Source organism: Penicillium roqueforti (genome assembly GCF_015533775.1).
Source record: "Penicillium roqueforti strain LCP96 04111 chromosome Unknown scaffold_03, whole genome shotgun sequence".
In the NCBI taxonomy this organism is placed as follows: Eukaryota; Fungi; Ascomycota; class Eurotiomycetes; order Eurotiales; family Aspergillaceae; genus Penicillium; species Penicillium roqueforti.
This window is the reverse complement of record NW_024067567.1, coordinates 973,330-986,550: the sequence shown is the minus strand read 5'-3', so window position 1 is coordinate 986,550 and position 13,221 is coordinate 973,330. Positions and strand designations below refer to the sequence as shown.

General features: G+C 48.4%; 5 protein-coding genes across 5 annotated transcripts; 2 read left to right on the top strand and 3 right to left on the bottom strand.

Moving 5' to 3' along the window:
* Positions 1-292: 292 nt before the first annotated feature.
* LCP9604111_2797 (uncharacterized protein) lies at positions 293-2,685 on the bottom strand (the record flags this gene model as incomplete). The annotated part of the gene is made up of 4 exons (XM_039070313.1): positions 293-2,215; positions 2,273-2,283; positions 2,328-2,402; positions 2,595-2,685. The coding sequence occupies 4 exons, from the start codon at positions 2,683-2,685 to the stop codon at positions 293-295; spliced, it is 2,100 nt and encodes a 699-aa protein (XP_038931549.1).
* Positions 2,686-5,795: 3,110 nt separating this feature from the next.
* Positions 5,796-7,402, top strand: LCP9604111_2796 (uncharacterized protein; the record flags this gene model as incomplete). The annotated part of the gene is made up of 2 exons (XM_039070312.1): positions 5,796-5,975; positions 6,029-7,402. 2 exons carry the CDS (start codon positions 5,796-5,798, stop codon positions 7,400-7,402), a joined length of 1,554 nt encoding a protein of 517 aa, XP_038931548.1.
* A 291-nt stretch (positions 7,403-7,693) lies between these two features.
* LCP9604111_2795 (H(+)-transporting V0 sector ATPase subunit c) lies at positions 7,694-8,640 on the top strand (the record flags this gene model as incomplete). Its single annotated transcript, XM_039070311.1, has 6 exons — positions 7,694-7,710; positions 7,836-7,848; positions 7,976-8,105; positions 8,203-8,359; positions 8,421-8,524; positions 8,582-8,640. 6 exons carry the CDS (start codon positions 7,694-7,696, stop codon positions 8,638-8,640), a joined length of 480 nt encoding a protein of 159 aa, XP_038931547.1.
* Positions 8,641-9,689: 1,049 nt separating this feature from the next.
* On the bottom strand, positions 9,690-10,838 carry LCP9604111_2794 (mitochondrial 37S ribosomal protein mS38; the record flags this gene model as incomplete). The annotated part of the gene is made up of 2 exons (XM_039070310.1): positions 9,690-10,399; positions 10,490-10,838. The coding sequence occupies 2 exons, from the start codon at positions 10,836-10,838 to the stop codon at positions 9,690-9,692; spliced, it is 1,059 nt and encodes a 352-aa protein (XP_038931546.1).
* An 808-nt stretch (positions 10,839-11,646) lies between these two features.
* On the bottom strand, positions 11,647-12,948 carry LCP9604111_2793 (guanine nucleotide-binding protein subunit alpha; the record flags this gene model as incomplete). The annotated part of the gene is made up of 5 exons (XM_039070309.1): positions 11,647-11,988; positions 12,042-12,300; positions 12,351-12,514; positions 12,569-12,756; positions 12,822-12,948. 5 exons carry the CDS (start codon positions 12,946-12,948, stop codon positions 11,647-11,649), a joined length of 1,080 nt encoding a protein of 359 aa, XP_038931545.1.
* Between the last annotated feature and the right edge of the window lie 273 nt (positions 12,949-13,221).

The following is a 13,221-nucleotide window of genomic DNA, read 5'->3' as shown; positions in this document are numbered from 1 at the left end:
TCTAAGCCCCGCCTTCTGACCTGTACGCTTGACGCGTTTTCGCGTTTCCTGTCCTGTTTTCTTGAAAACAGATCTGAAGATATACAAGATTAGAAATATAAAAAGGAAGCTATTAATACGAGGAAGCCAAGCCGATATTCAATGCTATTCTTATGCGATACAAACGAAATTCAAAAAATTCAAAAATTCAAAGCTCTCCCCCCTTATAAAAGAACATAGTAATATACAACAAATGCAAACTCTCATGATGGCATAAATTCCGGGTGACATAGCCCCATCAAAGAAAATAAATCTATTCATCAACGCGAAGAATCAAATCATCGCCCCTCCTCGACGGCGTCAAATTCCGACTGTTCGGAGAAACCCGTTTCGACACAGCGCCGGCCTTCCTTTTCGGACTATCAGGATAATGCACATCTCCAGGATGCATATCTGAAGGATACGGCAGTTCCCCAGACGGTTCTCGGGACTTCGGCGGCGCGAGGCCGCGTCCACGCTCCAGCCATAAGTCATCTGGGCAGTATGGCGCGACGACTTCGCTGGGTGGTCGTGGACTGTTGCGGATCTGGACGCGTTTGATATCGTTTCCACGTACGATCCGCGGCCTGGATACTATCTCTGAGCCTGGAGGGAGGGTTGATGATGATAGGGTGGGGCAGGATTGAGGCGCCTGTCGTCCTGGTGACAAGCTGCGATTCTGGGGTTGAGCTTGCGTGGTCTTGATGGGAGCGGCAGGGAGAATGTTTGGGTTTGAGCAAGAGTATGAGGTTTGTGAAACTTGATAGGGTGTAGCGCTACTGTCTGTTGACGAGGTTTTGTAAGCTGGGTTGGCGTTGGAAGGGATTGCTAAAGCTTTCGGGGACCCGGATCTTCGTTTGAAATTGTCTGTTGAGAATCCCTCTTTGAATGCACGCGGATTGGCTGGCAGTCCTGCGAGTTTTGGTTGGATACCTGGCCTAGGGGGCTTGTTTTGCGTCATTTCTGCTGTCGCTGCCGCCGCTGCTTGTTGACTTTCGTCCTCTTCAAATAGAGTCTCCCCACTAGGTGGCCGATGACTCCACTTCAGCGGCTTCGGGTATAGTCCAGCTATAGGATCTGGGAGTAGTCGTGCTATGCTGTGCTGTGACGATTGTGTCCGAGGCGAAGTTTCCCAGTCCGAGTCAGAGCTGATGGCAAACCCTATTCGTTCTTGGTCTGTGGGCTCTTTGCTCTGGCCCAAGTGGTGGACCTTGGCATATTGCGGTGAGTATCGTGGTGGTTGAACGCTTGCCATTGAATGGAAAGTACGTGGCCGCTGTGCCATTGTCTCGCGGTCACTCGTTGGGCTGTATGAAGACTCTAAACCCAAGCCGTTCGTTGGGAGCCGTGGCATGGGTTTTGAAAAGTCTGGAGGCTCAGACATGGCGCCTCCGATCTCGAAAATGTGTGGTGCTGTCTGTTCCCGCTGTTTTCGTCGCCATCTCTTGCAGCAGAAAAATACAGCAACACCGATGATGAAAAACCCTGCCACGCCTGATGCTACTGACATTCCAATGATCGCCGCTGGAGTGATACCATGGTCACCTTTCTTATTCGTATCTTCAGAAGAGTCACTGGAAATTTGTCCGGTAGAGGATGTTGGTTCAACTTGAGACCCTGAAGATGAAGAAGCAGCATAGAATGTGATTTCAGACGTTTGACTAGTAGTTGACGTCGGTGTCGATGTTGATGTTGCTATAGATGTACCCATAGAGGCCTCGGAGGTGTGTTCAGTTGTCGAAGTAGAAATAGTTGGTGTTGTCTCTCTACTAGTTTTTGCATCACTCGTCTTCGTCGTACTTGTGTCAGAAAATACCGTCGCGGTAATCGTCTGGTGTGTTTTCGGAAGAGCTTCAGATACCGAGTCGCATATGTGATAAGCCTTTGACTTTGCGATGACTGTCTGTGAGCATACAGACAGAACACAGCTCAAAGCCGCTTCCCCCAATGTCAAGCTACTGGTTGTCTTGGTACGACACAGACACTTGATATTAGACGGTGACGTGCATTCAATGAAGGTGTATTCGGACATGATGAAGCTATCGACGCAATCCTTCGCACAGTCCGGGACCATGTCATATAGAGCTGAGTTTGCTGCATCGCTGGAGGCATTTTCGGCGGCAGAGCAGAGTGTGGATAAGAGGAGGATCGCGATGAGTATCCTGTGGATAGGAAGGAGGAGCATGCTGTGGTAGCCCTATACATGTTTATCATGAGCGACGATCTGTCATGTACATTTCTCCCATCAACTGACCTTGGAAATTCCTACATGGGAACGATTACCCGTGAAAGCTTGTACATGCGGTTACCATAGTTGGTAGATGTGTCTGCGAATTGAGTAGCATATGTGAAGGTAGTGAAATTCCAGAAAGAGGGACTCCAATCTAGTTAAACACCAAGTCAGAGCGCGACATCATCAGAGGCGCGAGGCAAAACTTTCCATGACGCCCATCGACTGTTGCGTCCAAGTATCTGCATTTCGACATCATTCTGAAACACAGTGCTTGAGGCTGTGTATGTATAGGCGCTAGAGTGAAACCGCATAAGATTCGAGATGGTAAGACCCGCCCACCCACATCCCCACTTCAGGAGACGAATCGTTGTAATGGTATAGCGCCCTATCAGGATGGTGGGCCTAGTAGGCGTCTCCGATACGCGCCGGGCCATCGAAAGCGCTTAGACTGCAGAACGAGGGGTGGATGGCGCCGGACTCGGTTTCAGATTTCTCAAACTTGGTGGACGAGTAACTGGATTGTTGTTTTGGGCAATCCAACCCTGTAACGCTGTACAGGGTCAGAGTACATACAGCGTTACGGCGTTGTGGTTAGTTTCGCTTGAGTTGTAGGCCCTCGCCGGACAATATGTTATCTGAGGATTTCTGGAACTGATTCGGAAGCTCGCGGTGACCCGAGCCCTTTTTCCTGTCGGGTTACACGTGGCTGAGATTCACAAGGCTCATTATGTTAGGATCATATTTTGTTTGGTCTGCCTTTTTACCAGTTACGATGGATTACTCCGTATATTGCATGTCCGTACTTAACCGCCTAATCTACAGGCGCTCCCTACTCACAGAGAACTCAGGAGGTTTATAGTAAAAGCCCATTCCCATGAATAATGAAAACTAGCCAACGGGCATTGATACGAAATAACGCAAAGTCAGACCGTATGAGCTGGTATCATTCATAACGAAAAAGCAAAAAAAAAACCCGCAGTATGGAGCAAGACAAAAGAAAAGAAGCAAAATAAAAGCATAACCATGCGACCACACAAAATATTAGGGAATTATGAACATCATGTCGGACTCGCGTCGGACCCGATGCCAAGTGGTGGAGGCTGCATTAGGCTAGTCTCAACCGGACCTCCACGGAATCACGCTGACACCGACGCCCAGAATATCGAATCGCACCGACCCCTACTCTCAAAGCGCAAGGCAAAAGCAAGGGCTTATGTGAAATTGATCGCAGTGCATTCGCGTTTTCAAGGGACATTAATCTTGGAGAGCGTTGGTTGCGAGGTTGTGTGGGAGGTGGGTATCTCTAGTATTTGAAGATAATGTAGCTATAATATGGTCAGCGGCTGTCACAAGATGCTGGCGCCTCAAATAAACACATACATGGCGTGGATAACACCGGGGATCCATCCCAGAATGGTCAATAGGATGTTGATCAGGAAATCAGCACCACATCCGCGCTCCAGGAAGACACCCAGAGGAGGCAGGATAATGGCAAAGATGATCTTGCAAATGTCACTATTGGCAGTATTAGTATACTGAGCATAATCCTACTCACAGGCGACAGTGCGACCTGAACAGCGCGACCTGGGAGGGCTGGGAGTGAGGGTAACAGGAGTGACAGGGCGACAGGGTGACAGGGTGACAGGGTGAAGGCTAGGACTTGAGAAGAAGCCATAGCCCATGACATAGAGAATGGACAACTTACGAAGCGGTGAAAGGCATTTTGGGCAGATTTGATGGAGGTTTTGAAATGTTAACGGGAGAAATGGGAAGGGAAGTGGAGGGAGGGAAGTCTTAAAAGGGGAGGACAAGGCTGAGAGCTTGGGTCAATTACATCATGGGCCGCCACCTTGGTGTGGCTCGTAGAAGAGAAAAAAACCACCAAAACCAAGGAAAAACAGCCTGCAAATGTGGCTTAGGCTATGCCCTGATTTGGCTTTTGACTTTTCTTGACATTTTAATTTTAACTTGTTTATCACTACTTCGTACGCTGTGCGACCTACGGAGTACAATTATTACATTGTCCAGGGTTGCCAAGATACTGATCATCTGTGCTGGCGGCTGTCAATGTCATTCCCCCTAATGTTCCTCACCTATCCCGTTCATTCTTTTGCTCGCTGCCTAAAAGAAACTTGGCACTAGGGATTCACCTGCACTTCAATTTCGAATTTGTCGATCGTCTGTGTTCTAAGATTTGACTGTATATGTTGTACAGTACGGGGTTCCTTGTTACCTGCATGTACGGAGTACATCCAACATATGCGCCCATGCTGCAGTTTAAGTTTCATAATGGTGACGATCTCTACAAACACCGTCATTTCTAATTTTGGCGTGAATCTTTACTTGGTTAGGCCTGCCAAGTACTTGCCGGACTTTGTACGGTTTGTAGTGCCAAGTCCCCCTAGATCGTGGTTAGACAGGCCAGACAGCTCAGCCCTATGATGGGCCCTTGCCCCCCCACCTGCCAAGGCACCTGGTTTATGTGGTTGGCGTTTATGACATCCTCGAAATTAAAAAGTGGCTGGGGAGCATTGTTAGTGACACAGCAACAAGATAAGCATTGAGGCAGTGAAGGGACCATGGGTCACGCGTGATGCCGAGTTCTAAAGAGGAAATTACCAGACTGATCAAAGTCGGGTTTACATATCGTTTTTCAGCCAACATCAACTGCATCTAACAAGGAGTTCCATTGCGGTATGTATGTAGATCTGGCGCAACAGCAACAAACTCCGACCAAAGCTGTTAACTAGTATGTACCAGCCTCCTTACCCAATGTCAGTGGTCAAGTCCCCATTGGCAGCGAGTCTACTCCGTAGTGTTTCGCGAGTAGCTACGTGGTTCTTTACTTCTGCAAGAGACCCGCCCTGCGGACCGGGGCCCCCTGCGGACTTAGATGTTCAGGGCCACTGCTTTTGTGGTGTCCACAGCAGCATCTGCATGTTCTTCTGAACCCCGTGGATTAGTGGTCTAGATTCCACTTCTTGCTCCACACGACAAGGACAGTCGATTCTACTGGTGCATTATTATAACCAAACAGCGCATGAATACGGAGTACATACTCCGTAACTGCCTCTTCAATATTCGCAATTTACCTAAAGCTTGGAAGCATACGGAGTAATTATAAGGTGAATAGGGGCTACCGTGTGCTTTTGGGTAGTCTTTTATCGATGTCATTCTGGTTATTCCGCTGTCCCTTTTATAGCTAGAAATGTGAAAATTTGGGTAAAATGAAGAAAATATCCAGATGACTCTGCAACATATAGAGTACCCAGGGAATATATATCGATGGACGGCGGAGGCTCTTACTTGAATGAGGCTAGCGTGCCATATTGAGTGGTTCACTCACAACCTTCGCTCTGTATCATAACCTTGAACAACTCAATCTAAAGCTGGTGTCAAGTATGTTGTGTGATAGTATTGTACATTGTGCATGATCTCTCCTGAGTACGGTGAGAACAGATGTTCCGCTCCGCGACTGACCCACTATCCTCCGCAATGACTTCCGCATTTTCCTGATTGGATCAGCTTTAATCTTGATATCTCAATGTCAATGAGATTCAAACAGATGAGGGTAGCCTTCACTTCCGGACGCTGGCAGCTTCTGGGATCATGCAAAGCCCCTAAAAGCCTCGGTCGCGCCAATAGATGGTATGCGACACAGAATTTGGCCAAAGGTGGCCGGCCCTTTGCGTACACATGGCTCACAAAGACAGCAGAACAGACAGTGAGCAAAATCAACCCCCTTACACCTTTGGAATCCAAGCTAAATAGTCCAAGACCCCAGATGATATTTTATCCAGTCTTCCTTCAGGGCCTGTGAGCCCATCAGCCGCGCCCGCTTCTGTCCCTCTCCTCCTCGTCACCCCAAGCTTCGCCCACTGGCTTGATTCTTCTAGTCCTTTCTTGTCGCAATTTCTCAGTCGCCTTTACGGCAACTCCCCAGGGAACGATACTCTCTATGCCGTTACAGCCGTAGTTGACGCAATCCCGAATACTACATCCGAAAGCCGCAATTTAAGTGAGTCTGAAGGGCTGTCGCTTCTGATAGTAGGGCAATCAGGCGTCCAGGCAAAGGCTGCACCACCCCGTCTCATCAGAAGCTCTGCCAGCGAGGAAACCAATCTCTTGTTTTCATTCCAAACCGATGTGATTGGTCAAACCAGCAAGGGACCTGCGCATGAGATTGGGTTGCGCCTAGCAAACACTATATTTGTCAATGGGAGGGAAACCACAATTTTTGGTACACGTTGGCTTTGGGATAAAACCTCAAACAGATATGCTTTGGACAATTCGGTCGATTTCACAAGCTGCATGCTTACAGCCACTTCCCAGGCTGTAGATTCTGCATTGGAGTTGCCACTGTACCCAGTGACTGGACGGCGAAGAGTCATGACTAGCATGGGAAACATTTTACGGCAACTAGCAAAATCGATGGATCTGACATCGACGGACACAATTCCTGCTTCGTCCGAGCTCGAGAAGGAGCTTCCGCGTTATATCGCAGAACATAATATCGTTGACCAGCGTGTATCCGTATGGGCACTTGTCGAGAAACCTGACTTGGAGGTGGCTGGTTCAGGCTTATCTACCCATGATCGCTTGATCCAATCTCTTCACCGAGGTGGGAAATTGCACCGTGTCATGAGCGGTGGAGGTGGATGGGGAAAGAAGCAGGGCCTTCTTTCGCTAGATCCTGAAGTCAGCTTCTCTGGGACTGCCAACCGAGACGATCTTGTCGCATTGACTCAAGTTTTGGATCCTGATATCGCACAGTTGGACACACTTCCTTCTATTGATAAGGGGATTACTGTAGATGATCTATCTCTACTTTCACAGGTTGCTACTGCAGGTGATTATATTCAGTTCTTTGTGTCAGTAGAACCAACTGGGTCGCAGATCAAAGTTCCGAGCAATCATGACTTGCAGGAAGAGCCTATCAGCTATCACTTTGGAATGGTAGCTGATTCTATGAAACTTGAAACACACCAAACGGATGAGGAAAACAATGGGATCATTTCTTTGCCTCACACCTTTGGCGCATTGTCCGAGAAGGCAATCGCCTACTCGCAGCCCATCAAGGGAGAAACACGGTCGGAGTCGTGCACGAAGCTGGATATTCCAGGATCTCGAGTTGTCCTCGAGACTGTATAAACAGCATGATACATGTACAATAATGCATACATAACCAACTGAAAAAACCTACCCCAGCTGAATCTAGTCATACATGTCACATATGCTGTAGTCATTACCTGTCCGGTGGATATGCCAAGACACCACACGTGACCCAGAGAGGCCAGCATGTTTGCCGTCGACCTCCAAGCCTCTGGACTCTTTCCATCCTCTCCGACCGCATCCAACTGAGCTCGCCGACCTCGGGTGTTTTTATTTCTTTTTAAAGGTCTAACTACTCCACGAAACCTCGCCGAGTCGTCTTTGATCAAAATGGCAACTGAACTTTGGTAAGTCGTCAGCTAGACCTCCCTCCAGCCCCTGGGTGCTCAACAGCTTCCGATCAACACCCTGTTATCAAGCCCGTCATCCCCCATAATTTATGGATCAGCCTTGCTAACATTTAGATTGACAGCCCCGTCTATGCGGTGAGTCTTGTTAAATGCTAGATCTCGACACCCGAGCACAACCAAGCCAATCGCCCGTGTCTCGGCCCTCCGCGTCATCCATCTGCTCACAATGCATCCGAATGATAACTAATATTTCTTCCTTTAGCCCTTCTTTGGCGCGCTGGGCTGCACCTCCGCTATCGTCTTCACCTGCTTCGGTGCCGCATATGGAACTGCTAAGGCTGGTGTCGGAGTTTGCTCCATGGCCGTCCTCCGCCCCGACCTGATCGTCAAGAGTACGTGGATCTCAACAAGAGCTCTGCCGATCTGGCAATGAGATACTCCTAGTCTCGCGCAAGGATATATGGCAGCAATTCGCTAACTATTCTCCAGACATTGTCCCCATTGTCATGGCGGGTATCATTGGTATCTACGGTCTTGTCGTATCGGTCCTGGTCGCCAACGACTTGACCCAGCAGCTTCCTCTCTACACTGGTTTCATCCAGCTCGGTGCTGGTCTGTCTGTCGGTCTGGCTGGTCTTGCTGCGGGGTAAGTTTCCTACACAGCGAATCGCCTATTGTTCTAAGTTTGTTGCTAATTGGGATTACAGTTTCGCTATTGGTATTGTTGGTGACGCGGGTGTTCGTGGAACGGCTCAACAGCCTAGACTGTATGTCGGAATGATTCTGATTCTCATTTTCGCTGAAGTCTTGGGTAAGTCGTAGCTATTCCTCATACCTCTGTATAATTGCATCTAACCATCCCTCACAGGTCTGTACGGGTTGATTGTTGCTCTTCTCATGAACTCGCGCTCGAAAGCAACCTGCTAAACGAAAGACCTCCCGCAGCATTCCGGGAATGTAACGTCGAATCGCTTCATGGTCCGCGCGCGATTCCTGGTTCATTCCCGGATGTGCATTCTCAACATTTCCCCGACGCAAACCAATGTGCCCTCTTCGGTCGGGGAAGCTGACATGATAAACTTGGTGCGGGGGCAGGATCGGATGATATCGGAAAATGTTAACGATTTCAGCCCATTTGAAAGTGAAGATTCGGTGATTGAGTGGATGTAGAACCGGGAAATCTGTTCAAGAATTCGTCTGGGACTCGGTGGACAGGTGTGGGTAGATATTGGATTTTTTTTGGCTTTACGTTGCATGACACCGCGCTGGACTTTGTACTTTATATGAAATTCGCTGATCGGGGACTTACGTCTCCGTCCTCTCTTCCATTATGGTGGTTTGGCAGGATCTTCTGTAAGGAATTTCTTGTTTCTTTCTTGTCCTCTGCCCTCCCTGTCGACATATGTTTCTTCTATCTCAGGGTTGCTTAATTCTTTTGAGTGATTTGGGCTTGGTAGTAGTAGTGTGCATTCAGCCCTTACCTAGGTACGGTGTTGTGACTCATAGACCTTGGATGTAACTACGTATAGATCTTCTTAGGCGTCGGAATATTGTGAGTGAGTTTGTAAGATATCATATTTACTGAGATAAAACAATACCAAATCAGCCAAAGTAGTAGCGCCATAACAGAAGCCGAGTAATTAAGATCTATTTGCTTATCCGAATGCATGGGAGAGTCAATGCCCACATCACACAGCAGCCAAAGACCGCAATCACTTCTGCGCAAGTTCAGCAGTTCGCAGCTAAAACACCAAGAGAGAAGAAGTATTTGTGTATTTGTGGATATTTGATCGAGTATAGGGCGAGAGAGAATAGATAAGGGAGAATGGAAAAGGAATAAAAAAAAATGTATGAAAGCGAGGATATATGCCCTGAACTCTCACAAGACTTGCCTCGACCCAAAATGCACAGACGCAGGCAAGATGCAACTGATAGCAAAAAGAACAAAAGTAAACCAGGAAACTTCAAGCACAAGTCTACTTGTCGAGTTTCCGTCTTAGAGTACGCGTTCTCTTCATCAGCTTCTTGAACTTGTGCTTCTTCATCTTAGCCTTGCGCCGTCTCATGGTGCTGATAGCATGCATGGTGCGGTTGTTGCGCAGCCGTTCCATATATGTCATACCCGCAGCGGAATCAGAGGGAGCCTCGATAGAGATCTCGTCGCGCATATCAGATGGGTCTTCCATCTCTCCGCTGCGAACGAAAGGTCCCGTGTGTGCCTCATAGGTCTTGCGGCCGTCGGCATGACGAGCCTCGCGAATAGTCAGGACGGTCGAGTAGGTTTGATACTCATTGTCGACCTGGGCATCGATGGTCTCGGCAGTCTCGGCAATCTCGGCAGCGGATGTGTTCATGGCGACGGGCGGGGGAGGAGGCTGGAATGGGCGGAGACGACGGGTGAATTCCTCCACAGACATCTTTGAGTCGGGGCCATCAAGCATGCGGAGTTCGCCGTCCTGTTCGCTGAAGCTCCGAAACTGGTCTTCAGACTCTGACATGCCTTGAGAACCAGTTTCCATCGACTGCACGGCCGATGAAAGAGTGAAGATGACGTCTTCCGGTTCATTCTTCAGCGGACGCTTTGACGAGAAGATCGCTTCGAAGGCATCGGTGCTCGAGGTGGGGGGCACAGTGGTCGTCACCGAGATTGGCCGGTGGATGGAGAAGAACGACGCTATATGAACATCTAGCAGCGAACAAAAAGAAAAGTCAGCTTCCAGTCATCTATTTGCGAGACAAAACCATACACGGGGCTTGCTGGGGTTTGAGTACTAACCATGTGGCTGTCGGTGCTGTGTCGATGGAACACTTGGGAGGTTGGAAAATGCCGTATGTTGACTAGACTTTGAAGATCCGTTTCGGGTAGAGCTATCCTTCCCCCGACGGCGGTTAGCCTTGCTCTTCTCGCTAGATGAGTTGACTCCTTTTGCCGGGGCAGAGGTGTCCATTCGTCGGGAGCCATCGCTGGGCGGGACGGGCGGTTTGGAGGATGAGGAGGAATACCGGCGTTGGTGCAGAGGTCGGGTTGCGCCGAGCAAGCTGCTGGTAAGATTTTGACCGGAGCGAGTTATACCGGAAAGCGGCATGGGAGTCCATGCCGCCCGGCGTAAGGATGTTGACAACATGGTTGGTAGATAACCCAGTCACTACTGAGAGGGTGAATGAGTCTGAATCGGAGGCGAAATCAGTCGGCCCGGAACTCGGGGTCACTGATCATGCGGATGTTTATGTAATATTGATGCCTAAGGCGTGACAAGTTATAGACCACGCAATTGTGGTTCCACTTGATGGGGGAAAACCCCTTCTTTTATACATATTGACCGTATTGTTTCTTCGGGCTATTTCAAACGGCCGGATGATTTGATAGCTAAACTTAATCTCTCAAGGTACATCAAGGCTAGAGTCCGAAAAGTGAAAAAAGTGCCCATAAAAGAGCAGGATGTCGAGTTCATTCAGAGATAAGATATAGTAAATAAAGACCCAGAATGATTGTGATAATACAGAGCAGTCGTTAGTAAACACAGCTGCAAAGACAAACAAATGGTATCACTATGCATTAAACCAAAAAATGGAGGAAAATGGGGATGGCAACGACACAGTCGCTAACCGAAACGTGGGCATTAGTTGGCGAAATCGGATAGGCTTTTGGATGCAACGTGATAGACCCAATGATGTGAGCAGAGAGCAGATAACAACCTCTCAGTCAAGACGCCTCGTTAAAAAAGAAATCAAGAATGAAAAAAAAAAGAAAATACGGCAATGATCACGAAGGAGTGAACGAATTGTAGCCGCCCTGGAATGCAACCGGAAAATAACTGGTAGGCTGAAGAGCTTGAGAAATAGGAAATGAAGTCCGAGAAAAAAAAAAGAAAGAGAAAAATCATTGTCAGACAGGGTCATGGGGAATGCCTCGGGAATTTGAGGGCCTCTGCCTTATAGTATTAAGGTATGCAGATTCTTCTGAATGATCATGTCCTGTACTGAATCCATAGTCGCCTTGAGTAATGTTGTATCAGTTGCGTTAGTGTAATGGATGTAGATTTCGCGGTCTGGGATGCGGTTGATACCGCGGAATCGGTCTGCAAAGTACTGTGCCGAGGAATCATAGTCGGTGTCCGAGCCGGTATAATCTGGGAAGTGTTTGGAGATAGAGGAGATGGTGAGCTTTCCTTTGAAGAGATCAATCTTGTTGAGGAACAGAATGATTGGTTTGCGCTTGAACCATTCGCCGTTGACTAATGATTCGAATAACATCATGGCCTCGTGCATTTGATTCTGTAAGATGTGATTAGCGGTGCTGGCGAGAGAATTGGGAAAATCATGCTTACAGCATTCTGGTCTTCGACTAGACATTGGTCATATCCAGATAAGGCGACCATGAACAATAGACACTGGACACCCTCGAAGCAATGAATCCATTTCTTCCGCTCTGACCGCTGTCCTCCAACATCCATCATGCGGAAGTTCATCTGCCCGAGCTCAAACAAAGTTTCCGTAATACCTGTCGTCCGAAGTCGAGCCTGCAACATGTCCTGATTATCAGGAAGCCAGCCCGGGGCGAATATGCGATCGAGAGATCCATAGAAACTGAATTTCATTAGTCCAAGCCCATGTAATATATCACCAACTCAACTTACTAGTGCAAGTTGTCATGGAGAGCAAATTCATGCCCTCGTGCAACAGCGTTCTGCACACCTTCATCCTTCCACATGGCCCTCATCGCATCGCGAACCTCGAGATTGGAGAAGGCTTCGTTGGATCCTACATCTGGGTCCGTATTGTCTAATAGGTCGGCAAATGGCTTTCAACCCTCGTTAGCTGATGTCGGGCTCTTGAGAAAAAGGCTGGTTAGTACCTTGGTCTTTTCCTCGTTCTCAAAATCAATATCCTCGGCATTCATGATATCCAACAAGACCTTGAACGCAATGACGATGTTCGAGTAGATTACGGCACGGGTTTGATGACGCTCTTCCTCGGGGAAGCCCCGGCTGTGAATGATTCGCATCTGCTTGATTATGGTGGACTTGCCGGACTCTCCCGCTCCTGAATATTCTATTAGTAACGCGATCCTGAAGCAATCCGACAATCAGCGACCGAGAATCACCCACCTAATAGCAGAATCTTGATGGTCCGGTCCAGCGTCTTCTTGTCATTCTTGATGGTCCGGTCAATGCGCGCATTGCGCTGGAAAGCATCCTTATCAACCTCCTCGGGCTTTGAAACCAAGCAACCCATGGTTTATGTCCGGTAACGGCAAACTACCTAGCGCGATGGTGGTTAGCAACGGTTTATTACAAGCTGAACTAGTTTGACAAGGCACTCGACGGATCAACGCGTTTTCAATCCGAGTCAGGGATGCGATTGGATTGCGCCACACGGGAGTCCGGTCGAAGCTCAGAGACAAAAGACTCGACTAGACTCCACCAGACTCGACAGGTGACTAGACTCTCTCCGCGCAAGGTGATAGATGTGCATACCTTGAAAAAGAACAAAATCCTCCTCTCTATT